The sequence below is a fragment of the Magallana gigas genome, chromosome 2 (genome assembly GCF_963853765.1).
Source record: "Magallana gigas chromosome 2, xbMagGiga1.1, whole genome shotgun sequence".
NCBI classification, from domain to species: domain Eukaryota; kingdom Metazoa; phylum Mollusca; class Bivalvia; order Ostreida; family Ostreidae; genus Magallana; species Magallana gigas.
The window spans coordinates 27865792-27893685 of NC_088854.1; the positions used below are offsets into that span (position 1 = coordinate 27865792).

The 27894-nt window shown below is 36.0% G+C and overlaps 1 protein-coding gene across 1 annotated transcript; it reads left to right on the top strand.

Moving 5' to 3' along the window:
• The first annotated feature begins 614 nt into the window (after positions 1–614).
• Positions 615–27858, top strand: LOC105335334 (sushi, von Willebrand factor type A, EGF and pentraxin domain-containing protein 1). The gene is made up of 37 exons (XM_066075958.1): positions 615–1125; positions 3284–3326; positions 3434–3515; positions 3804–3901; positions 4572–4784; positions 4952–5050; positions 5461–5597; positions 6725–6932; positions 9482–9727; positions 9966–10117; positions 10309–10507; positions 14004–14176; positions 14803–14968; positions 15253–15441; positions 15738–15911; positions 16189–16371; positions 17134–17292; positions 17558–17686; positions 18052–18243; positions 18601–18795; positions 19123–19311; positions 19671–19862; positions 20593–20790; positions 21067–21179; positions 21322–21448; positions 21838–22083; positions 22258–22455; positions 22922–23157; positions 23299–23557; positions 23708–23866; positions 25317–25472; positions 25647–25814; positions 25911–25997; positions 26308–26427; positions 26737–26890; positions 27183–27316; positions 27478–27858. Exons 1-37 carry the CDS (start codon positions 1072–1074, stop codon positions 27732–27734), a joined length of 6084 nt encoding a protein of 2027 aa, XP_065932030.1. The 5' UTR covers positions 615–1071; the 3' UTR covers positions 27735–27858.
• Positions 27859–27894: the final 36 nt, after the last annotated feature.

Consider the following 27894-nt stretch of genomic DNA (forward strand, 5'->3'; position numbering starts at 1 on the left):
ATTTTGAAACCGTATAATTAAAAACCAGCTTAAACAGCTACTCTATACTAAATGATTCTTAATACTTAATACTAAAACTCTCATATGATTTAGATTTTAAAGTCAAATTCTATCATGTCCAATCGAATGTAATCTCAGTTTGAATGGACAAAGCCTCTACTCCAATCTCAAAACTTCTCTCAAAATTGTAATTGTAATTTTCGACCAATCTCGCTGAGAATAAAACTATATAGGCCTTCCCTGCACAGACTTGCCCCTCCCATCCTAAAAAATTACAATTTGACACAGAGAGTATAAATATATATTGTAACTTCTAAATAGATCGAAATACATTTATGAAATCAATGTGTTTGTTCATGTATGCGCAATTGTTAGGGGGAGGGGTGGTCTCTGTAGCCTTGGGTATTGGCATTAAACAATGTGTGAGAGCATGCCATGCATTTCGCAGATGTATAGATCATTCTTATCCTTTGTCGTCTGTGTATTGTAGGATGACCAGTGCATTTAACCGTGACCAGCTTTTGATCCGATTATTGGCCTAATCCCTGGAGATCACTGACATTAAAAATAAACGACGTACTTCATATTCAGTTAATAAAAGGCCCAGTACAAAAAACGAGAATAATCAATGATTTTTAAAGCAGTCAAGCTTTCAAATTTCTGTTTATACAACCAATAGGCAATAGTTCAATCCACGTTGATATATACATGTATATATGTGAGAATGGTTGCCCAAACAAGTCGATAGCTACTATAGGGAGAGCCACGATACTACCTTTGACTCTAAGAAACAATTCCAACCCATTAAAATGCTAATTAGATTAGGTCAACCTCGTGTGTCAACACCTGGAATTTTATTGTGAAGGACGACAGGTGAAAATGACCTACAGTGTCATCTCCAGCATCTTGCAGGAAATGGATTGCCGGGAATTCCGTTAGTTACGAATATTCGATTTTGTGATATTGATTATGGAATGGATCAAGATTTATACAAACTCTCAGAATTATGTAATAATTCTCTCGGGTCTCAGGAGTTATTTGAATGATTGGTAAATAAATGTGCGATTGAGAATGAACAATCTTGGAACGGTGCTATGGATATTTTCTTCCCTTTTCCTAGCGACGGTAAGATAAATGAAACAATATTTTGCACTGGAATGCAAATGTATTTCATGCATTTCAAAAGGTGTTACTTTAGGGGCTGATCGTTTCAACCGGTAAAAAATCTGTTGGCAATAATACAGAAATAATATCATAATCAGAAACTGTCATCTTTAAATGCATGCACTTCAAATAATTTGCTTGAGGCAAAAGACAAGAGACAATGGGAATACACCCTCCATACACAACTAGAAATATCTGTCGGTGAACGGATGTACAGATTTATAAAAAAGTTTTTATGTAGTACAACGATAAAGTCAGAGGTGGGTGACTGGTGAGTTCTCTCGGTCATACTCCAAAATAACTCCACATTGACTGAGCAGCTGTTGAGTGAACATAATAATTAATATAGTTGAAATATAATACCATACATGTACAATACAAATTAAATCAAGTCACGCTCTCAATTTTTTTGTTTTAATATATATACGTATACAACCAATTGGTAATATTTCAGTCCCTGTAAGTATACTGATATATATTTTGTATATAATCTCTGGCAAAATTTACTTGTAATCATTATGTTATATTTAACGGGATGTGACAACCCCCCCCCCCCCAAATAATAAAGAGAATCATAACCTATCTCTCGCATCCTTTGTACACGTACATGTATGTGTGTGTGGAGGGTGTGTAAAAAGCGTGAAATAACATTTTATACATGTATGACCATTACTATTGATCAACAAGCTATCAGAATACTAGTAGTTTCATATCTGGGGATGGGGAATGGTATGGCATGTGCACGTCCATTGATCAAATGAGCATGTTTGATCTCTAAAATATTTTTGTTTATAATGGATGAAAGTGATTTTTATATTTTCTCGTCTAGTCAATCCTTTATTTTGTGTAACTATCCTCCCTGATGTACTGAAGCTGTATAGTCAATCCTTTATTTTGTGTAACTATCCTCCCTGATGTACTGAAGCTGTATATTTTATTTGACGAAATAAATAAAGTATATCATGAAGAACAATTATTTTGTTAGCATTCATTCATCCCTAATTCTCAGTTTCTATGTACAGCAAAGTCTATATAGATTACAAGTATGTAAGGACATTATAAAAATGAACGCTGTAATTATGTCCAGTGCATCTGGAACGACGGGAGAAAGGTTTCTTATAGGCAATTAAAAAGCAAGAAAACTATCCCCATTTAAAATTGCAGTAATAAATCTATGACTCTAGGCCAAATATAATAATTAATATAGTTCTCTTTTGAATAAAAATAATAAAGAAACGCCAAACTTTAAAAACGCACAAAGCCATAGCCGATTGTAAGAAAATGATTACTGCTAGATAAGTCATACTAAGGACATGATCGGTCTTAAGGAAAATTCTATTGGTCGCATATAGAATACCAACGTAGCATCGTTTTTGAAAGCGTGGGGGGGGGGGGGGGGCAAACTCATCCAAACAATCTTGACAAGCCCCCCCCCCCCCCCAAAAAAAAAAAAAACATGCACAAAAAAAACCAAAAAACCAAAAGAACAAAAAAACAAAAAATAAAAAGAGAAAAAAACTTATTTTCCAAAATCCTATTGGGGGGGGGGGGGGGGGACTTCAATTTCGCTCATTATTATCTTATTTTCAATTCACTTTTTACATGGCCCCCATAAAAGTGGGGGGGGGGGGGGACTCCTTCTTAATACAATTTTTTGTATGTAAATTTAAGAAAAATCTTTGCTGCACTAAAAAGTGGGGGGGGGGGGGGGGCAGGCCTCCATGCCCCCCCCCCCCCGATGCTATGTGCCTGTAGGATCGATATATATATCCGATCGTGATAGCAATAATATCTTCAATATTGAGAGTTTACTGGATTAATGGGGACAGAAAGTTGCACATTTTATTTCTTGCGTGCATGCAGTTTTTGCAATTTCCGTGATATGTCAGATTGTTCTTTTTTTTTTGGGGGGGGGGGGGGGTATTAATCTACAAACACTCGCTCCTTCTTTTCTCCTCTTTTTCCTGTAAGATATTTTATAATCACCGCGATCACGTTCGATGTTCAGAATCACTATAATCTTTTTGGTTTAGAAGTAGCCTTTCTATACGGTTTTATTATACATGTGTCTTGTTTGATATACTTTCAAAACTATTTGAAATGTTCAAAAATATTTCAGGGAAGAAGCGAGACGTTGGAGCTGCAATGCGATTCATCACATGGTATACATGGAAATCAATCAAATTATAATATTGATATATAGGTATGATTTGGCATCGATCATCAACGAGATCATGAAGTTCTGTAGTTTGAATTTTTTTAATTGCAGGATGGAATAAAGTGCTGGGAAAGTGTGTTCTTAAAATACATCAACATCGATCGTGGACAGAGGCATCTAGATATTGTGAAAAGTAAGATAGTTGTGGTAGAGAGAGAGAGAGAGAGAGAGAGAGAGAGAGAGAGGGGGGGCTGTACATTACGTAATCAACCAGAAACGATAACCCGTATGCAACGCGATTATGAGGAGGAGACTTAACGGGCCAGAGGAGCAAGCTATAAAAAATCCCTAAATTTATTAATGATTTAGAATACAGAATTGCCAGGTTAAGTACCAGGTGAGCATGGAACGTTAAAAGAAAAGTTAACTGATATGCCAGTAAATATTCGTACATTCGTGTATTTTATTTAAAATATTGAAGGTATGGCGCCAAACTTGCCGAGCCGAAAGGCCCAGAAGTCGGCGCTCTGTACAGCGAGGTTGCCAGCCAAAGAGTAAGGATAGAAGATTACTGGATAGGTACGGTATAGACACATGTTAATGTTAGCCCCCCCCCCCCATAACTTGGCATAAGCTACCAATTGGCACGGGGAAAAATCGTGTCTGAGCAATTAACAAATTTTATACGAGCCTTACGAGGCATGAACTGATGAACCATTTTCGTTTTCACTGTTTCAAGAAAATGTATATAATGTTGAGTACCATTCCCCTGTCCCCTGGTGTGATTTTGTATATTGATTATCCTAGTCAGTTAACATCTGTCTGTTGCGAAAAATATTGTGATTCAGAGAAGAACCTAGATGTACATATACCATGTATACTCCCTGTTATTTAGAGTTACTGGCGTGCGACCAGTTCTCGCTGAGTACCATTTCTCGCCAGTACTTCGTGACGTCAATTTTCGTCTATAATTTTATGTGTTGAAAAAATGACGTCACAATGTACTGGCGAGAAATGGTACTCGGCGAGAACTGGTCGCATGCCAGTAGAGTCCTTGTGTTGTCGATAAGTTATAGTATTGCGGTAAACTTATTCTTACATGTGGCGAATTCATGCTCTCTTAATTTGATTTGTTTTTTGTTAAATCACTGAACAATTAGTTAAAAAATTGATATTTAGTGTTACTTATATATATATGGAAATACATGTACAATGTCATGTAATGAAATAGATTTAATCTGTTTCCTAGGTTTTAACAGGGTAGGTTACTCAGGAGTTACGGACTCTGTGGGATTTTGGAGCGATGGGCGCGGGGCATCATTGGAGGCGGGGGTGTGGGGAGACTTCCAGCCAGACTGGCAGGGAGGAAGCTGTGTGTATGTGGACCCAGAGGGGAAGTGGAAAACTGATTCATGTGATGTCCTTCTGCCATCTTTGTGTGAACGCCAGGCCTGTCCCAAAGGTACCAACATAAAGACATGTTCATGTATTTCATCAATAAAAAAATCACACTCTTACATCAAAACAAGAAAAAACACAAATTATTGTTAAGAGTTTTGCTGTCATAGGTGAATAAGATTATGGTATTGTTTAATAAGATGAGAGTTTTTTGCTTGTATTTCTTGACAGGGACCTTTAGTTGTGCCACCACAGAGCGATGTGTAGGAGTGGCAGGTCTGTGTAATGGTGATGATGACTGTGGCGACAGATCCGATGAGAGGGATTGTGGTATGATGGTTAAAGTAGAGTAAACAAGTCTCAGATATACAAAGTACCAGTACCTAATTAGTACTTGACTACCACTAAATCTGTAGATCATACCGACCAACTTGAATCTTGACTATTTATTTTTGAAGTTCATGAAATTGGAAACACCTGATTTATTTTGTAATGTGCATCAGAGTTTGTGAGTAAAATCATCATATTTAAGATTTGTCATGATTAGAACCATAGCCTTAGTTTTAAGAGTGATATATTTAGTAATAAGTCTCAGTATGGTGTTCCATATCTCATGATATCTGAAAAAGGCATATTACTCTTTTCACATAATTTGTTTCACCAGTTAAATAAATTGTACTGGAATTTCAAGAGCAATAACTTGTCCTTGTAATCTGAATTTGTTGCCATTTATATTTTAGCACAGACATGTTCTTTCTACCAGTCTGGCACAGAGGGAGCGATACAGAGCGTGTCTTATGGGTCAGGCCCCTACCCAGCCAACAAAACTTGTGTCTGGGTCATAGAAGGACCAGTGGGGTCACAAATACAAATTCAGGTATTAGATGATTTGAATATGAAGATGCATTTAGTATTGAATGGGAAGCAGTGGCAGATCCAGGATATGTTGAAAGGGGGGGGGGCAAAAGGCCGGGGGGGGGGGGGTCTAGGGGACGCATTGAGGTCCCCAGTGGGGGCCCAGGGGGCAAAACCCCTTGAGGTACAAAGTTTCTGAAACAAAGGACTATGTGTGGTATGGTCAAATATCTGCCCCCATTTTTAACCATTTTCTAAATAGTGCCATTTGAAAACCAAATCTTCATAAATCATTGTACAGAGGATGCCTATCCCTTTAATCTTGGTTTAAGTCATCATTGCCCAGTCGCTGTTTATCTAAGACGTCACCTAAATGACCAAATTCCCGCACTTTTGCAAACAAATGAAAATATCGTCATTTTTTATTTATATTTTGCATTCAAAAGTATAGAGCGCAGGTCTGCTCAAGTACAATTTTAAGATATGGTTTTCTTTATGTAAATATACAAAACATACGTAAAAGTGATACTTGAGCAAGCCTGCGCTCGATGTTTCCCAGTCGAAAAACCCTCGGAAAACACCCATATTTCGCTACAAAACATCAATTTATCAAAAAAAAACAATCTTCATGACGTCATTTCTACATTATGACGTCACTGTGGCGACAACCCTTTACATACTTTTTTCCGATATGATTTCAACTATCTTCTACCTTATTTTGAAAGCTCTTTAAAAAACGTTAATTTTGGGGACAAAAAATGAATAATACTGCACATAGTCCTTTTTGAGCTATTTTAGCTATACTAGCTAAATAGATGAATAACAACAAAAACTGATTAACTATAGTTCTACTTATCTTTTTAAAAACATTTTGATAAAAAAAAAGGGGGGGGGCACAGGCCTCATGGGTTCCCCCTCAAAATCAACTAGTGTGAAGGTTGCATTCATTTAAACAATCAAATGTCTTTTTTGTGCTTCATGCAGTATGAAGGTAGCAAGCATTGCAGAAAAGAGACACAACCCACAATAGCTGTCATTTATAATGTGAATTTTTTTATTTGAAATCATGAAATTACTTTCATCATGAAGAACTCACAATACATTCTTCTTCAATATAGTGAATGAAATAAATATTTTAATTCTTCTCAGGTGACTGATTTGGAGACAGAGAAAACCCTTGATGTATTAGAACTTTGGGAAGGCAGCCTTGATTTAGCAACCAGTAAATGTCTGACAAGACTGTCGGGTAGCCAGAGGCCTGATGGGATACTGATGAGCTCCAATAACTTTGTGATCGCCAGATTTACTGCAGATTCTTCAAAGGAGTTCAGAGGCTTCTCACTGAAGTGGACAAGTGGTTAGTTTCAAATTTAAAATTCATAAAGTTGTAGGAAGAAGAGAAAAAGAAAAAAATTGAAGGAGTTTCTTTGAATTTTGTGATTATAGTATACAGAGTTTAACTTTTCCTTTTGATATTTTTGCCTGATCAGGTTGTATAAGATATATAGATTTGCTTTAACACACTTGGTTCTATCAAGAAAAGTAACTTGCACTTTTCAAATTAGCTCTGTTTGAAATTTCTCTTCCATCAGTGAGGAGGTATGGAGGGAATTTTTTTTTCTGTCTTTCAGTATATTTAAAGGAACTGAATTATGCTAAAAAAAAAGTTTGTCATTTTTTTTACACATTTATCTTTCTTTGAAAAAAGATGCTCTATATAATCTTGAATTGGAAAGTAAAAAAAAAAATATCGGAAAATTTGATGATGCTGGTATAGACACGAATCTTATTTTCTAGGCATACTCTGAAACATGGATGTGCCTCAGCATCCATTTATTGATTTTTGTTCAAGTGATGTGATTCACGTACTTAGCAGACCAAATTGTATGTCTTTTTGAGCTATCCGGCAAGTTGAAATAATGTGATTCCCTATAAGACAAAGCCATGTTAGAGTGTATGTCATTTTGTCTCCCTTGTTAATAAAAGAAAAAATAAATGTAATGAAAACCAGTATTTTATGGGGATTTTTCTAGCATATGGAGTTGACAAGTTTGATTATTATGTGTTTCTATTCACTGACCCAAATGGTTTTGATATTGATATTTTGAGATTAGTTTTAATTAAATGATTTGTGTAATCTACTTGAATATTTAGATTTGCAATGTTTGTTTCTGAATCAATGGGAAAAAATTATGTTTATATTGATCAGAACATTTGATGAAAATTGGGGCTTTAGATTCAGTTGGGCACTTCTGAAAAGTGTAAAAATAGGCCCTAAATGGTAAAACTTGTATTTCCATTGCCTGCTGAACCTAAAAGCATCATTTTGGCTAAGTTTTTGTTAGAATTATTTTTACATGCATAGAATGAAACGAAATATTTGAATGATGTTGTAAGCGATACATTGCTTGCAAACATGAAATATTATATAGTCTGTTTTCAATTGTAATTTTTAACAGCTTTGGCCACTGGGAATCTGTTGGATATACAACTAAAATAAAAAAAACAATTCTTTATTTTCATGCAGGCTTTGATAATAATGTGATGATTGTGTATGCAAAGAGCATGTCTCATCTGATATTGCTTATGTGCTACTGTAATTTCATGCATCTTTATAAGCTAGTATAAAATCTTTTTACACTGTAACTTGAAAGGACATTTGATTAAACAGATTCATGAACATTAAGTTCAAAGGAGAAGATGCAGGCAAAAAACATACATGCATTGAGCAACAAGTGCAAGTTACGTCGATTAGTTCAAAACGTAGTTTAAACTTGAGCAATCATGCACCATTTGAAATTTACAAGTTTTGATAATGATTAAACTTTTGCATAATTTGAACGGCCTACATTTTGTGAAAGATTTTGTAATTCTGTGGTAAAGATTTACTAGATGTATATTGCACTAGCTTAAGAGGTTTGCAGCTAAAACAAGTCACCATGCATGCAGTTACAGTAAGATACTCACCTGTATTTATTATATATTTCTCCTTGTATATCATCATATCTGTCTGTTTGCACATTTGTAGTCTTATGATTTTGTCCATTCATGTATCATAAATGTATATTTACTCTCAAGGGACTGAATTTAGCTATTAGCTTAAGTGTTGCGTCATTTTAAGGCCACTGTACCACACCAACTAGTATATTTTGGCTGTAACATGTTTTTATTACAGTACACAGATATCTTAAAATTTCAGTATACGAAAGATAAGAAGCCCAGTGATTTAAAATTGGAAATAGTTTATTTAAATCTTATCTGAGAGAATTTATCAATGCACTTCATACAACTACCATAAAGTTTAACTCCCTTGTTATGAGAGAAGAAAAAATTTGATATGACAATTTCTTTTATTTATGAAATGTTGTTCTTGTTATTTCTATTGACAAGTTTGATTATCATGCATCACTATGTAATTAATAATAAATATTGTTGATGATAATTGTGAAAATTGTCAACAAAATTTGTGTTATTTATTAGAAAATTTAGATTTGCAATGTTTTTTTTTAAAACAATGTGAAAATGTAGTGTATTTATCATTTGATGCATCGCCATACCTGTGGAGTTTCCCTTCAGTTGGACACTTCTTAAGAAAACCTCCAAATCTAATTTCAACTCTTATACATATTGTCCCACTGAAATGAAAACTTCATTTTTATGTTTTGAAAATTCGCATGAAGAAAATTTCATAATGAAACATTTGGCTATCATTTTATGGTTTTAGATGTTTGTTCGTACAACGGAAAACTATTATTTTGATCTTGTTTTTTTCCAGTAAACTTGTCTTTTTGCCAATTTGTATTGTAGAAATGTATGTTATTGAAAATAGATCTCAAGGAAGAGTTAAAAAAAACCCTCTACATTAACAGTAAACACCCTTTTGATTGTTTCCTGTTTCTCACATAGAGTTTGCCTGCCAGATGATGATGATTAAGAACTCTAAAAGTAAGCCTGGTCTAGCGGGGGAATATGTGAGCTCTGTCACGGCTCTGGACTGCCAGATATTGTGTTCCAATAGCACTGCCTGCACAGGGATTGAGTACAGTAAGACTGAGCATACCTGTCTGTTGTTGAGAGAGACGCCACAGGTGGTGGCCAGCACATGCTGTGATGTGTACGTCAAGACCTGTCCTGGTTCTCTTGGCATAAAATGTAAGATTTTTGTAACGATAAAACTTAAAATTACCATATCTTATGAATAAAATATTGTTAACAAACAATGAATATTAGTAAGAATATATACATTTATTTTTGAGTAATGAGTGTATTAGTACAAATTGTGCTCTTACTGGTGCATACAAGATGCCCACTATGGGTAGCACTCTTGAATACATGTATATGCAAATGATGCAAAGAAATTTTTCATGCAATCAGATCTTTTATTTTGTAGCTTTAGCCCATGTGCCAAATCTTGGTGGAAGAGTTGATGCTGGGGTAGATTTTAAGGATATATCCACCCCTTTGTATCCACTGAACTATCCAGGTGGACTGGAGATTCTGTGGATTGTCCAATCAAAAGGCATGTCTGTCATCACACTACAGGTTAGCTCAAAATTATATTCTGTTGGTGAATACTTAAAGGCTTTTCTGTAAATAGGTGATGAACAGTAAAAAATTTCCACCTGCCTTCTATTTTAACAAATATAAAGTAAGGATTTGGGTATAATTATTTCTCCCAGAATTATTTTTCATTGTTGTTGAATATTCTTTAAAAATCAAAATTTACTTTCAAGGTAATTGATATTGAGCTGTGTGGAACAGACTTTGTAACTGTTAAAGATGGTGAACACCCTTCAGCAAATACTCTGATGACCTTGACCTCATCAAGTGTGTCAGGGACTATGACCATTTCCACAGGAAACAGAGTGTACATGTATATGAAACTGGATCATCACTTGAAATGTAGAGGAGTCTTGCTGCAATACAAAAGAGGTATTTAATAAAAGAGGTACATATTTATTGAATCAATTAACGTATATAGCCAAAGTTGAAAATGGTAGAGAATTTTTTTTAATTTGTTTTTAAACACTGACATTCTATTGGTAATACATGTAGAAAGACACAGCCACTGACATTGTAAACATTTTACTAGTATATTGAAAGTTAGGATCATTTTATGGTCTTTTGCTTTGTTTGCTTAAAAGTAACTTTAAATGAACATTAGATTAAGTATGGTCTTATCAAAAGCCAGAGGTCATGTCAATTTTGGGTCTGGGTCATTGATGTGCTTGCCAAAAATTGGTCGATTGGTAGAATTTCTCATCATTGTCTGTGATTTTACCAGCTGCTGACATGGACAACCCTTACCAAAGTAAAATTATTGCTGCAACAATGCCGCAATATTGCGGCAATATTGCAGCAACACATTTTTGTTACCAGAAACCAGATTTTAAGACTAGTGAAATGTTGCCGCTAGCTGCAACAACTTCTGGTAACATTTTGGCAATACTGCTGGAGTGTTGCTGCTAGCGGCAATAACTTCTGGCAACATTCTGGCAATACTATTAGAGTTATTTCTGTAAAAAAATATATTAACATGCACCTAGAATATTGCCACTAGCTGCAACGACTTCTGGTAATATTCTGGCTACAAAAAGTATCATACTGCCAGAAATAATTTTCTGGTAACATCTACATGTATTTGATAATTTTAATCATGAACTAATTTATACATAATATATATTATTCGATCTGGCAATACTGCATCATATTTGATTTCTGCTTTAATTAAAATTTAAGGAGAAGCCAAGCAGTGGAGGGGGGTTAAAAATTGTCAATTATTTAGATATAATTTCAGTTATAACACCTCAAAATTTGCCAGAAGTTTACCACAAACTTGTCTTTTTCCTCTGATTTATTATGCTTACCGAGCTTGCAAAAGCTTTAGCAGAATTTAGACTTATAAAATTTTACACATTCATCACAAGTCTAAAACTGGTATATAATTGCATGAATTGCTTTTGTATGTACATGCCCCCCCCCCCCCCCCCCCAAAAAAAATTAATAAGTCGAAAAAATTAAATCTAATAAATATTTTATGATTAAAGTCTTATTCTAAGAAAGTCTCAATTAAAAAAATCCAGTGATATTCTCTTCAATGGCATATAACTGTTATGCATGGTTAATTACGATGTTTCACTATAAAAGACGGTTTGAATCACACCCCCCCCCCCAACTCATGTTTTACGTGAATACCCACCTGTCTGTTCTTTTGTAACGGTATGTTCTTTTTTATTAAGTTAAAATATCAGGCCACTTAGATTTGAGTATCTAAACTGCTCGATGCATGTTGAATTAAGAATTTTCGTTTGCTGTTTGTTTCCACTTTTACTTTCGTTTCAATGTTAAGTTACGCGCGCGCTGATTGGTCGATCAAATCGCTAGCCGCCAATTTTCACATTCGAAGCTGCCATGTTGTCTGCCATCGAGCCTCCTGCCATCACTGGAGATGGTGAAATGAATGAAATACGGGAATTATCTGTAAACAAGGTTAAAAACCCCCACTGTCAACGGAGTGTTTATCTGTGAAAAAAATATCAACGGCTGAACTGAGGACGAATCTGAGTGAACGAATGGAGTGTTGACATCCCCTGCACCACCTGCATGAGCACGTTTTTGAAAAAGTAAGTTTAGCAATAAAAATATATTCATTGAATAGCAGTTTAAACATGTTCGTTATAAGAAAATAAACCGAAAGACTGCGATCTACCATTATATCAATGGGTTCAACACTGTTTAAGAACCATGCGCGGATCTAGAATTTTATTCGGGGGAGGGGGGGGGGGGGGGGTCCGACGGTTATTTGAGTTTGCCAGGGGAAGGGGTCCGAGGGATATTTTTGGTAATTTTATAATGTAATTTAAAAAAATTTGAAGGGGAACTGCTTAAAATATGAAAACAATTGCCAATGTGCTTAAATGAAATCCATTTATCTTCCCAGTAGGTCTGCCCTGTGTTACACAGACCTGAAGAAAACCATGAAAAAAGCTGTCACCTTACTGATTAAATGAATGGTGCAACTGGCAACCAAAAAAGAATGATGGCATAATTTGTTTAAGATTATGGAGAGGAACATATACACAACAGTGCTGAATTCCAATGTGGATATTGTTGTGATATTCTGATAGCTGTTTTTGTGATTGTTTATGTGTGAAATCAGAACATTTGGAATGCCTAGGACGAATGCCTTGATAAATCGTAATACAGCAAGTGGTTGTGCAGGACTTGTAAACAATATGGTTTGAGCTTTGCTTACGGTAAACAGTGAACTTTTGTCCATATCCGTCTGTGCGCGTTGTGTCAATCCGTCTGTGCGCGTTGTGTCAATCAAACTGCAATACATTTTATTCTGCAGCACCAAATTGTCACTGATTGGCTGAGTACTTTTAGTCAAGTTTCATCATGATTTGTTCATCATATTTGTGTTTATTGTATTTATAAAATGTGTTAAATTTAAAGATTATTAATTTTAACTGGTGTCCTCTATAAGCATGTTGAAATTCCAGTTTCAGGTCTCTAATATTATACATTATATTTTTAATTCAATACTCATTTCGTGCATGTTACATTGAATAAAATAATTTTTTTACTTCTTTAATATTGTGTAATCACAAACTTTTTTTTATTTTTTATTTTTGAAAAGTCCAAATTTAATGTAATGCAAAATGTTAGTCTTGTTGTAACCTTTTTGCATCTTTAAAAAAATAAAACTGTAGTGGCAATGAAAGATTTTTTTTTTTCATTTTGGTTGTAGATTAATATAATATACATGACTGATTTACTGTATACATTTATTATTTATAAATATTGCATTGTACCATTGATGCCAGAGCACAGAAAATGCATTGAACCAATATTTCTGCAATGTCATTTTTCTTATGCAAATGTATTGCCAGAAAGGTGTTGTCGCAACAATGTGTTGCAGCAAAACTTTTGCGGCATCATCTTTCTGGCAATATTGCCGCAATCTCATTTGCATACGAAAAACGCTACTGCAGCAACATTGCCGCAATGTATTGCCAGAAAGGTGTTGTTGTGGCAACATCTTTCTGGCAATATTGCCGCAATCTCATTTGCATACGAAAAACGCTACTGCAGCAACATTGCCGCAATGTATTGCCAGAAAGGTGTTGTCGCAACAATATGTTGCGGCAAAACTTTTGCGGCAACATCTTTCTGGCAATATTGCCGCAATCTCATTTGCATACGAAAAACGCTACTGCAGCAACATTGCCGCAATGTGTTGCCAGAATGTTGCTGCAGTATTGCTGCAATAATGCCAGAATGTGTTGCCAGAAGGTCAATATTTTGGTAAGGGAATATATGTCAAGATTTTTCCCTGATGATAAAAATATTTCATACTTATTTTGGAATTATGGAGTAGTTGATATACATGGTTTGACTATTGGTATGAACTTAATTATTTTAGGATGTAACCTTGATTTGAAAACAAGTAAAGGAATGATTTTTAGTCCTGGCTATGGTGTGGCTAATTACCCACCAGTTCTGCTGTGTTCCTGGCTGATTCAGACTGAGGCTGGTCGACCTCTCCTTCTCAGGTTCAGAGATTTCAGACTGCAGGAAAATATGGACTATGTTCAGGTACACTTTGGTTTTTTTTATGCCCCCCCCCCCCTTCAAAGAAGATATCTAGGTCAATTTTGGGTATGATTGAGCAATTTTCAACAGTTATGTCCAGTTATGTCACTGTTTTTTGCAGTTGATGTTCATTTTCTTTGCAGGGGTTGCACATACTTAAAAGAAATTTAATATACAGATTTATTATAATTATATCTAGGTTAAGTTTAATTTTGGGTACCATTGAGCAATTTTTGACAGAGTTATGCCCCTTGGACTTTAAAAAATTTCCAACTTTTTGCACTTACCATTCATTTTCTTCGCAAAGGTCTCCAATGGAGGGGAAATAAGTGTTTCACAAACATCTCTTGTTATACTTTCATGTGACTTGAATTTATATTATAAATAATAGCAACATGCATAAGTGTTATGTATATTGTGATATTTGCTTAGACAGTACCTCAAATTTTATAGTTACAATTTTGTAGTATTGAAAGTAGATCAATAACTGAAAACCTAATGATACCATTCCACATATTCAAAATTTTCAAAATCCTCTAAACATAAGAGCAATCCGATAACATTTGTGAAGACTTCGCTCTTTTCAAGATATAAATTGTTTTGGACTTTATAAATGAGTTATTTTTCAGGTTTTTCTGGGTAACACAACCTCTGGCTCCCCGGTACACACAGGGTCAGGGTTCACTGGGAGTGTTCTACCCAACAATGTCATCTCCAAAAGTGGAGTTTTGTTAGTGAGGCTGACAACCAGTGCTACAGGGGAGTCCAAGGGATTCCTGGCTTCTTTCTCTGCTGGTCAGTAAAGAGACATATCCTAATAAGCTTTCAGTAGTCCTATTTTGAATTTCTTGTCGTTATCGTTAGTTTACTTGAATTTGATTGATAAATCTGTCTTTAATAACTGTGATAAGCAAAATTACATATTTATTTCAAAACCATTTCCTTTTCATTGTATATCCAGATTAGAATAACATGTAGAAACTTATTTCTATTCCAAAAGCCCACAGAATGATTAAAATATTCACTGTACGTGGTATATTGTTGCTTTCTTTCAAGTTGATTTTGTGTTTTGATTTTAGGCTGTAAGAACATTAACTCTTCCTCTGTACTGATGAGTTCAGGAGCCTTAGAGATCTACCCCGAGTCTGTGGTCACTGTACAATGTAGGACTGGGTACTTTCTACAGGAGCCTTACTCGGGACTGACCCAGGTCACCCTCCAGTGTCAGGAGGGAGGGATTTATGACAAGGTCACCCCTGTCTGTGCTCGTAAGTTTTCCTACATGTATGTATCTGTTTGAGTGTCCAGATTTTAAAAGAACTAAGAAATGTTTTGTTAAAGATGGTTTAAATAAGAAAAGCAGTGAAAAATTGTTTGTTCATGACTTCTAAAATAAATTTAAAGTATTTTTGCTATTTTTTAATGATTAAAAAATAATCTTGTGTAAATTTGATATCAAATTTGATTGTTCAACCTAGCTTACCACTGGAAAATAAAACACTGCACTTAATGCAATGTTTGATTGACATTTGCATGGACACTTTATTTCTTTACTGCGTTGTAGAATCATTTTGTGGTCCAGCTCCACTGGTAGAAAATGGCTACATTGTGAACAGTACAGGAGTGTATGGAGGCGACAAAGTGACATACTCTTGCAAAAATGGGTATTCTACCACCCAATCTATGGTCATCATGTGTCGGAGTAATGGAGTGTGGGAAACTGTGCCCTCTTGTCAAGGTCAGTGTATATATTTGTCCAAATTTATTATTTATTTTTTTTTAACTCTGTACATGTTTGTTGGTATTGAGCATGCTTGTCTCTGATGTTAACTGGACAATTGTCCAAAAAAGGAGAGAACCTGTCAGTTTAAAATTGACTCTGTTTTCTATTAGCTGCAATAATGTAGCCCTTTCTGATTTTTTATATCTGATCCGACCCCCCCCCCCCCCCAAAAAAAAAAAAAAATCACTGAGAGGTATACATTATTGCAGTTAGATTTCTATGTCCTCCATAGCCTCTGCGTGCCCGTCCCTCCCTGCTGCCGTGTTTAGGGGAAGACGGACCACCCTGACAGGTGATGGGACCAGTCACGGCTCAGTGATCCAGTATTCCTGTGACCCTGACTATGAAATTGTCGGACTGTCCATCATCAGGTGTGACAATGGCGCCTGGTACAGTAGCCCTCCCACCTGTCAAAGTAAGATCAACAAACGTTTGCTCCTCATAGTGTCTTAAAAATGATTCCTTAAAGGAAACAAGATTCATTATATTTTTCTCTGTGACAAAGGCTGACTTTCTGAAAAACAGCATGCTGGATACCTGAGTTTTCCCTCTCCTGTAAGAATACAAGACATTCAAATGGTTTGGTCACTGTGAATTTTTTAAAACAATTCCCATTGTTGGATGACCGTTTTCCTTTATTTATTAAATTGTTTTAGAAATACTAGTACATATATTTTTTTTTAAAAGCTGAAGATTGGAATCTTCCTAAGAAATATTCTTAGAAGTTCAATTTCATATTATAGAAATAAACATTTAATTGATTTACAAATGATTGAAAGTCAAAATTTTAGGAGCTACATGTATATATTATAATAGCCATATATAGAACCATTTTAACAAGAGCTTGGACTTTGGGTAGTTGTGTCAAACTGCATTGTGATGTAGGCCTGTCTATTTCATTGCTGGCATTTCTGCAATGGCTCTTTGAAACTAACAAGATTTGTCTAGCCTTTGAGCTAAGACTAAGCAATCGGTGTGTATTTCGCTTGAAACCAGCATCATTTTAACTTGTTGTGACACAAGAAATGGATAGTTACATCCTACTGAAAGTCCAAGGCCATGTTAAAATGGTTCTATTATGGTATTTAACTTTTTAAGGAGAATTCTTTGTTGCACATCAATTAGTTTGATTTAAAGTTTGATGATATCATTTTACTTGTAATTTTACACCATTCAGAGGTTCCTTGTCTCTCTTCCCCTGTGAATAATGGAGAAATTGACAAGGCAGGGAATGTTGGTCAGGGGGAGGTAATTCGAGTAACTTGTGGTCCAGGATTTGAAATACTTGGAAGAGAAGAATATAAATGTGGCTTGGAAGAATCACCATCATGTATAAGTAAGAATAGTTCTGGTTTTGGTTGATAGCTACATGTAGATTTAGAACTTGTTTTATCTTCTAAAATAAAAACCTGCCATCATTTTCTATTTAAAAAGTGGTACAATCTTTGAGAAAATATTAGTGACAAACAAGACTGATTATATATTAAAGCAAAAATCATAGGACAAAACATATACAATCATGTATAAGAAGATTGAAAAGAAAATTAAGATACATGTACTTGTGTTAAGTTAAAATATTTAGTATTGTCTATTGATTTCAGATGTTAATGAGTGCAGCAGTTCTAATGGGTCAGTCTGTGACCAGATCTGTACGGACACAGTCGGGGGATATGTGTGCTCCTGTAGGGAGGGGTACACTGTCACTGGTGTAAAGAATAATGGATGTGAAAGTAAGCTTATTTTTCATTGTTACTGTTGCATGCAAAGAGAAAATAGAGACATTTATTCAACTCGAGTACTTTATTTCATTGTAATTAGTGAAAAACCAAATTTCATGTATTTTATTTTGTACCACAACGAAACGCTTGTAAATGCTCTTTAAGGTAATTTAATTAAAGTTTAAAAATTTCCATTGTTCAATTGGCCCATGACTTCTTGTATCCTTCAAACAGAAAATGATAAATCCACAAGGATGGATAAGAATAACTGCTATTGAAGCATTCACTCCAGAGTCAATTTATATATAATCTGTGCATTGAAAACCCTTCATTAAGTTATCTTAAAATATCCATAACTTAATAGTCCTCATTTATAGATACCAACGAGTGCCTGGAGGGTAATGGTTTCTGTGATGGGACTTGTGTGGACACACCTGGGTCTTACCACTGCACCTGTCCCTGGGGTCAGGAACTGTACAGGTACAATGGACAGAATGACCTAGTGTTACCGGCCTCGGAGACCGGTCTGGAACCGTATCACCAGTATCACATAAACCACTCCTGTGTAGGCAAGTGGATACAGAAGATTAAAAATTAGATTAAATGTATATTGAAAAAATTAATGTACTACTGTGTAACCTGGTTACATTAATGATTTCATGTCAACAGGGAAGTTGTTTTTCATTTCCTTAATCTTAAAATTATTGTATTATAAACTTAAATATTGGATAATCACTCAGCCCTTACACTTTGCTATAACCATGATTACTGTAGTACTCATCATATAATTTTCAGTTGTTTTAAGCTGCTTTTTTTTATATTTTCTTTACCATTAATGAATGAAAGCTTTATGCTGTACTTCTGTGGGTAAACGCACAAATTTGATAATGAGATGTTTTATTGACAACAATGTCCATACTCTTTAGCTATTGAATGTGCACCTCCATCATACCTCATTCCCAATGGTTTGGCGTTGACCTTGGAGACGAAGTTCTTCTTTGGAGACGAGGTCACATATATGTGTAACCTTGGGTATGTGATCAATGGAACAGGACTGTCCACACACAAAATCACCTGTCAGGTAGACGGTACCTGGTCAGGTGTAGAGCCCACCTGTGAAGGTAAGCTTGTACTTTGATATACATGTACCATCCTCTGTGTAATTTTAGGCTATTGAATTTAAGAACATGTATATTAAGTCCCATATTTTTTTGGTAATTATAATTTTTAGGTATTGTTATATATTGTATATACTCTTGAAGATATCCAGGCTCTTTTATTTATTTATCTAAAGTGAAAACTGATATATCATATGTCAAAATATGACTCAAAACTGAACCATACTCAATACCTTTCGGCAGTGTTTTTGAATTTCCTCCTAGTAAGTAGATATGCATAAAAGGTATTCAGGGAATGATAGAGATGTAGAACCTGTTTGAATTTTCCAGTTGTGAGATGCCTCCTGGATGTGGCCAGTGATCCTGGTGTCTTCCCTAACACCTCAGTGGCCTATGGAGGATTTTACTTCCTCCAGTGTGAGATGCCAGATAGAAGCATGGTGTCACTGAGAAGGCAGTGTACCTACAATGTTCAGACAAAGAGATACCAGACCGTGGGAGATCCATTCAATTGTCCTTGTAAGTCTAAGGAATGAATGATAAACTAAGTCTAGTATATACAGTTATTAACATATACATGTGTAATGTACTTCCCTTATTTTTTTGATTTTCAATAAGAGAGTGCAAAGAATTGTTACAAACTGATTGTATTATTTCAATTTCTGAGAGCAACTTGGTTGTGAATATTCATTATAGAATACTATTTAAATAAAGTATTAATTTTGGGCTATTTTAGGTTTTTTCGAAATTCCAGTCACAAAAAGAGATAAATATTGCCCTAAAATCACCAATCCTGCCAAAACCCAAACACTATATATACTGTGAGCATTAGAAGTAAAATTGTGTCACTATTAACTAAAAATGTTAATTTACTACAGATGTAAACTGTGGCACTCCGCCCTCTGTGAGAGGAGCTGACCGATACCTGTACACCTGTACACTCTATGGATGTACCTTTGAGTTTACCTGTCGTTCAGTGTACACAAGGATAGGTAACTCCTCACTGGGAGGATCTGTAGTCACCTGCGGGGCTGATGGACGATGGGATTTTGGGGATCTCCATTGTACAGGTAGGTACAGCTACGTGATTGATTTGTTTCTTTATCAGTTTTGATTTTGTTTGTAGATTAAGGAAATATCCTCTGTGCTTTGTATCCTCTGCAAAATATTGTTTTTCATGCATAGAATATTATAAGTTATCCAGGTTCAATCAAGAGTGTATGGGGATTTACCTTGATTGTATTCCATTCATTGCATTGTGACATCACATTTTTACGCATTTAATGTATATGTAATGTCATGTTCTTTTACCTCCGGCTCAAGTCCGGTGTATGGAAATTTACACTCGGCTTGTTAGCCAATTATATCTCATGTTACAAGCTATATAGGAAATAAGTATATTAATTTTTGGCTATCTTGCCATGGATAAACTATTTTCCAAGAAGAGTAATCAGATATGGAGTATTTGAAAAACCATATACATGTATAGAATATTATCTCATATAAATAGCTGGATTTTTAGAAAGTTTAGACTCATCAAAAGAAACATTTTAAAGAAATACCTGTTATCTCGTGGGGTTACTGAATATGTCTCACAACGAAAATAGTTGCCAAAGAGAATTTCTTGTCCTTATTACATGATTTTTTTTTACATTAAATTATGGTGTGAGTGCTTCCAGCATTGAGATTTTAGATATAGATTTTATTGTTGATATTCAATATTGTTTTCCTTCATGGTTTGTAAACCTTTAAACTATTTTCCAAACTCTCCAACCAACTAACTGGTTGCATTTTGTCTAGATGGGGTATGTCCTGACCCTGGGTACCCCCCAGGGGGATACTCCTACACCGCCTCCCTGGAGGAGGACGGCATGATCTACTACATATGTCAGAAGACGGGCTACAGGCCAAAGGACATTTACCCTATACAGTGTACAGAGATTAACGGTCAGCTACAGTGGAACTCCTCAGATGTCAAGGTCACTCACCAATGTGTAGGTCAGTAACTGATGTCGGGCAAATATACCGAGATAACTTGTTCTACAACTCTTGTAAACATGTACAACTGTATTCAGGTAGATTTACTTATATAATTCCAATATTCATTTGAATTTTATCACTTTAACCTTTTTCTGCTTTGTAGAATTCATATGAATCCATAGATAATAAGTTCCTTCTCTATATATTGCAACTTGGCAGTTAACGCCATACAATTATCACTAATGATATGGCAATGTATTGTATGATTTCTGTGTTTTATAATGTTATTGGTAGATGTCCAGGATCCTACAATGTCCAGCTGTCCACCGATGGACATCACAGTGACCAGATATGATGCTGCCAACTCCAGTGTTCCTGTTTTCTCAGACAACAGCGGAATCATTGGTGTAAGATTTACATACCAAAATATAACAAAATAATTTAAAGGACTTGTATTTCCTAATCAATATATACTTTGAAAAATGAACATCATATTTTGAATATGTCCATGAACTAATAACTAAACAAAAATATTTTCTTTAATTGCAGAGAGTTTTGGTGACACCATTTAATTATCAACCAGATCATGTGATTGGACAAGAAACATTGATATCATACATTGCTTTTGACAATGATCAAAATAGCATTACTTGTTCTTTTTCTGTCAGAATCAGAGGTAAGTTTAAACTTATCAAAATTATGATAGAAAACGATACTGTAGATTCCTTATTTTACGAAAGTACATAATTCCGTGATTCAACGGTTTTCCATTAAATCGCGTGAACATAATATGCTGAAATTTTATTATAGTTTCATGTAGTTAACATATGTCCAAAATTCCTCGCGTTTATTAGGAGTTTACAGGAATACATTTAAAGTGGTCAATATGTTGCATATTAAAAAATGGTTTACAGTACATCATTCAAAGTCTGCGAATCTTGGAAGTTGGTATATATTTAAAAGTTAAGTTAAATATTTCAAAATGCAGTGAACTTGTTTAGACAAATAATTGTATGTGAACCCTTGGTAGTTCTGACAGTTGTTCACTTTCTGTTGGAATTACAGATGAGATTCCCCCCTTGCTATCCTGTAAGCCGTCCAGCACTGTCCTCATCCCAGATGAGGCTGCCATTGTGACCCTTGACCCTCTGGATTTTGTCAGCAGTGTAGAACAGGGGTCAAGGACGTCCTCAGACACAGGGGTACTACGACTGACAGTAGCAGACATTGGTACAGTGAAGACGACACGGATCACTGCCACAGACTCCTCGGGAAACACTGCACAATGCTCAGTTCAGGTCAAAGTTGAAGGCAGGTCATTTTTTTTTTAATGCTTCTTTAAATTTAACTAGACTACTTGACTTTTGCATACATATTTTTTACATATACAGTCGAATATATAATTATTAGATATTTGATGAACATTAATTTGAATTTTTTGTGCAAAAGTGTTTATTTCATTCATTCATTCACCTTACTGAACAGCTTCAAAATGTCAAGCTTGGACCCTGTCCATTTCCCATGGCCAGAAGACATGCTCCCAGCGGTCAGGAAATGCTGGGATAGACTGTGTGTTTAGGTGTGATTCAGGTTACGTGTTTTCTGAGGACATGAACCAGAGGTCTGTCACTGTGTCGTGTGTCAGTGGAGGGGACTGGGATAGGGAACCCCCAACATGTCAAGGTAATGTCTGATATGTTTGATTTATATGTAACAGTATTGTTTATATGCAAAGATAGGATGTACATCTACCACCTATTGATAGAATGTACTGAATAAGGACTCACCAGCCACTTTACAAGTATTAATTAGAAGTAGAATATGTTACATGAACTGAATATCCCATTTATGTAATTCAAAAGAGGATTGCTGGATGGAAAACTATAGATGTTGCATTAATTTTCATTGGGTATTTGTAGCAAATAAATAAATTTTAAAGCGGCAAATAGCAGAGTAATATAAGTGTAGAAAAATTGATGAATTCTGCTGGTAAAATGTAAAGAAGAGTTTGCGATTCATGAAAGGCGTTAAAATATGCAGTCCCTAGAAGTTAAGCTGCTACCTAGTTTAAAAGTAAAGAACTTTTAAATAGCAGCTGTAAATCTGCCAAGTAAATGGTAAGGACATTTTGTCATGGGTACCTTTGTAGAGTTTAGCAGTGCAGTCTACAGACAAAGCTTTGTTCTTCAGTACCAGACTGGACCTGTGACAGACACTTCCTGTACGTCAGTGTACCGGGCTCAACTCAACACTCAGTGGAACGTCCTGACCTCCAGCCTACGCTCGCTGTGTCAGTCCGGGTCCTCTAACATGCTCACCATCACTGCCCCACAGGACACAAACGTCCCTCGATTCCAAGTCATCTATAACTCAGACTCAACCCCAGTGAGTATGAAATTTAAAATGGCCAAACTGCTGATCATGTTGAAGACCATAGATGATTGTTGTGTGTACACATAGGTACATTGTTTATATTTTGATAAACAAGGAAAAGTATTTACTGACAGATAATTTTTATATTTTCAGAACCATATTTATGTGACTGTAAATTTGGAAATTGCCCCATCAGGATTTATAGACACAGCTTACACAACTTGTGCTATTAAGATAGAAGATGCCTTCAGGACCCTAAGTAGTGATGTAGGATCACTGTTCCAGCTGTATCAGTCAGGAGCGTGTCCCTCCTCAACCAATCAACAGTTTGTGAGGACTGACACCTCCGATTTCTTGTGCTCTGGCTACCAAGGGACTCAGAGAAACAACACAGAAGGCAAAACATACTGTGGTAATTAGAAAACTTTTAGGAGTAAAGATTTGAAGAATTGTTGAAAATAATACTGAAATGAGGATATCATTCCTTTGCATCTTTGATTATTTGGAAGGTATCTTAAGGTATCTCAAAGTGTAATCAAGATTTGAATTTTTCTTCCCTTAGTGACCTGTCCTCCAGGTTATTTTACCAAGGACAAGAAGGCATGTTCCCCCTGTCCAGCAGGCACCTATCTAGACAGAGGAAACTTTGACACCTGCTTCAATTGCCCATCAGGAACATACAGCAAGAAGACGGGTCTCTCTCGTCAGGAAGAATGTTACTGTAAGTATTTAAAGTCTTGTAGGTCCATACCTGATAAACTTTCAAAGCTGCTATGTGGGAGAATCTCCCCCTTACCAACTTGGCTAAGGGGGAGATTTTGCGTAAACGACGTTTTTTCACGTGAAATGCAAATATATATTAAAAATACTGTTAGATACCTTATTTTATCATTGTAATTAATGCATTTGCAATCATTTCAAATTTTATTATTTCTATGACTATATGACTTGTGTTGCTGTACATGTTCAGAAAACTATTATTTTGTTTGCATGGTATAATACAAGAAGTCAATAGTGCCACTTTTTATATTAAGTCTTCTTATTGTTCAGTATTGAACCATCACTGCATGCTGACATCTAGGGTAAACACAGAAAATTTATTTTGGCTATTTTGAATTTGCAGTGAAACCCAGTTAAGAAAATACCAGAAAATAATATTACCGGTAATTAAAATTATTTTTTGCCTTATATATATAGGATAGATTTTTATTTCACAAAACAACATGTATTTCTCCAGTATCATTTAAAAATGATCTCTGTTGTAATGTCTATAGCATCCCTGTAATTCATAGTACCGGTACTATAAACTTTAAAAACTCTTGTGAAATGCTTTTACACTTTTTCCCCGAGCTTCACTTCATCGGTAGCTTGTATAAACACTAAGTGTTCCAAACTCACTTAGATTTTTACCGACCGTGCTGGCCAGACAGAATTAGTCACGACTCACTGCAAGTGGCTTGGGTGCTTTACCTGCACCTGTTAAGTGACACCACTGGCTGTTATTGTTTTCTTTGGTGTTACAGAGTAAAATCAAGATGTTTTAAGCTTTCACTTATTTTTTTTATAAGGCATATGCATAACTAAATACGTAACTGATTTAAGTCAAAACCGGAAGTAATTGTAAAAAGTAAACTGGGCTATAACATGTCATACTACGATCACGGTAGACAGTACTTGGATGGATTTTGATACATTCAAGCTACACAGCAGCTTTTTGAGCTAAAAATCAGAGAAAAACCCGCAGTGGTTGTTGAAATTTGCGTGTGAAGATTCAGAATTGGGGGGGGGGGGGATGGGGAAGACAAATACGATTGCGGGAGAAATTTGTCTCCCGCGCGAAAGATAGGTTGGATGCGGGAGATCTTAGATTTTAAGGCCGTTTTGCGGGAGTCTCCCGCGCAATGCGGGAGGGTTAACAGGTATGTAGGTCATCTGCTACATGATAATCTATGTTATAGTGATTTCAAGTTTTAGTTGCAAAAATTCGTTAACATTAACAAGTTTATACCTAGTAAATTGCAAAATTTACTAGGTATCAGATTGAAAGCTTGTTTTTAAGATTTTGGTTATTGAAGTTCATAGTGAGTATCAGTGAATGAGAGAATAATAAAAGAAAAATTCCATCAGAATGTTTTGCAGATGTATTAGTCTCAATGTGATTTTTATTTCAGTGAGCTGCCCTCCTGGTTTTGTGTCCAGCGGTGGAGAGGCCCCCTGTACAGAGTGTGACATCAACACGTACTCATCCAATGGACGGTCCTGTACCACTTGTCCCAGTAACACACTGGCAGACAAAACTGGGTCAGCCTCAGTTACTGAATGTGCAGGTGAGTCATGCAGCAAAGAGAATCTTGTCAGGAGAATAAAAGCTTTCATTAAGTTATGATGCTATAAAGGCATTACTTTAGGGTTACGATAAATGATAAAGTTTCTGTAAATAGAATTGATGTAATTTCTTTACTGCTGTGTTTTTTCTTGAAATAGTGTATTTTTGTTTCCAGATTACTGCCCAGCAGGCTACTACTCCATCAATGGGGCCATGCCCTGTAGACTCTGTCCCAGAAACTACTATCAGCCCTCCCTGGGGGCCAGCTCCTGCATTGAGTGTGGGTCCCAACAGATCACCCTGGACACGGCCCAGTCCTCCTCTCTCGGGTGTGTGAGTGGAGGTACGTGTTGAACCGTTCCATCATCATCTATGGTATAAGCACAAGGCTATACTTCGCTCTTGGTTCCAACAATTCAGCTCATGATTTGTGTTTCAGAAAGCACCCTTTGTCAGCCCAACCCTTGTCAGAATGATGGAGTCTGCGGTGTTGTTAGACACGACTTCTTCTGTACCTGCCCTCAGTGTAAGTACTGCATGTTCCTGTGCTGTAAAATAAGTACAGTAAAACATGCTTATAACAAGGTGCAAAGGAAGGATGATTTTTGCTTTATTATAAGCTTTATTTGTTATATTAGTCAAGTTTACAATATGTAATTAAGTCACAGGAATGAAAATCACTTCGCTGTAAGCGTCAATTCATTTTAAGAGTGTTCGCTTTAAAAGTGTTTTGCTGTAAATGGCTTCACATTGCATATTATTGATTTAATACATGTACAAGCATATATATACTGAGATATTCTATGATGGAGATTCTTGTTTTGTATTCTAATCAGACTACACAGGAAGGGTGTGTGAAGTTTTCATCAACCCCTGCTCCTCATCCCCCTGCTTCAACAGTGGCTACTGTTCCTACAATTCATCAGCTCCAGAGGGATACACCTGCCAATGTCAGAGTAAGTGACTCCATCATCATATGTAAAATAAAATCTATGTCTCCATCTGTTAATGTCAAAGCATCCAAATTTTTTCATTCATTATAAATAGTCATATGTTCCATCATTCATCCATCTGTTCATCAATTACATCCATCTATCTACATGTTTGTCCATCCATCCATCCATCCATTCATCCATCCATTGTCTTAGATAAGCTTGCACATATGATACAAAAGGGTACAAGAAAGTCTCTTAACAAAGATATTTTTAGATATCACGATGTTTGTGCAATGTACTAGCATTAGAACCTGTGCTTCATATTTACAGCCCGGTACAGTGGTGAGCGTTGTGAGAAGGACATCAACGACTGTCAGTTTAGTGATCCGTCTTTTGTTCCCTGTCAGAATGGTGGTCAATGTCGAGATCACAATGGAGGATACCAGTGCTTCTGTCCGTCCTACATGGGATACACAGGGACCAGGTCAGCACTCTTTTAATTTTTAACAAAGTTTTAAGTTGTATTTGAATATTAATTCCAATATTCCATTGTTTTAGCAGGGCAAGTACATGTATAAATAGCATAGTTTAATGTGATGTGCAAATGTTGCAAATTATTCAGTTCAATAGCACAGTATCAAAGCTCTTTGAAACTTGTAATAACTAATAATAGTAGAAAAAAAGAAGCATGTTTGCAATTCTTAGTCAGTAAAATGTAAAGGATAGAGCGAGAAGTTTTCAACATTTCATTTAACATGTACTGGTATATAAAACAGCTGTACAGTGCCCAAGGATCCATGTGGGAGTGGTCCCTGCAAGAACGGAGGTTCCTGTGTTGCGGGAGGGGTGATCCGACACAAGTGTCTGTGTCCATCGGGATACACGGGGGAGGACTGCAGCATTAATATAGGTCAGCAGTGGAATCACATGTACCATTAATACAGATTTCAAGTAAACTAATTGTAATCCAAATTCTGATGAAAATAAAAATTATGCTATTTATGTGTATGGGTTTCATCGAGGTACATGTTAACATTATTAAAATTTCAGCTTTTGTGGGTTTTTTTTCAGATGAGTGTGCCAGTAACCCCTGTGTGAATGGAGGGTCCTGTGTGGACCGAGTGGATGGGTTTTCCTGTACCTGTGGGAGGGGTTACTCGGGGGACTTCTGTCAGATCCGGTCCAGTGAGGCTGTGTGCTTCACCTCCCTGTGTCAGGGAGGGGTGTGTGTGGATGACTACCAGAACAACAAGGCTGTCTGTGTCTGTAACAGCGGATACAGGCTCAGTAAGTCATCTTGTCAGTATATTGAGATTCAGGCTCAGTAAGTCATCTTGTCAGTATATTGAGATTCAGGCTCAGTAAGTCATCTTGTCAGTATATTGAGATTCAGGCTCAGTAAGTCATCTTGTCAGTATATTGAGATTCAGGCTCAGTAAGTCATCTTGTCAGTATATTAAATTCAGGCTCAGTAAGTCATCTTGTCAG

Excerpts from the sequence above, each read along its gene's own strand:
- LOC105335334 (XM_066075958.1), top strand. The coding sequence starts at position 1,072 with ATGAACAATCTTGGAACGGTGCTATGGATATTTTCTTCCCTTTTCCTA. Across the intron at positions 10,118-10,308 it reads TGTCTGTCATCACACTACAG|GTAATTGATATTGAGCTGTG; the intron begins GTTAGCTCAAAA and ends TTTACTTTCAAG. Across the intron at positions 16,372-17,133 it reads TAGCCCTCCCACCTGTCAAA|AGGTTCCTTGTCTCTCTTCC; the intron begins GTAAGATCAACA and ends TACACCATTCAG.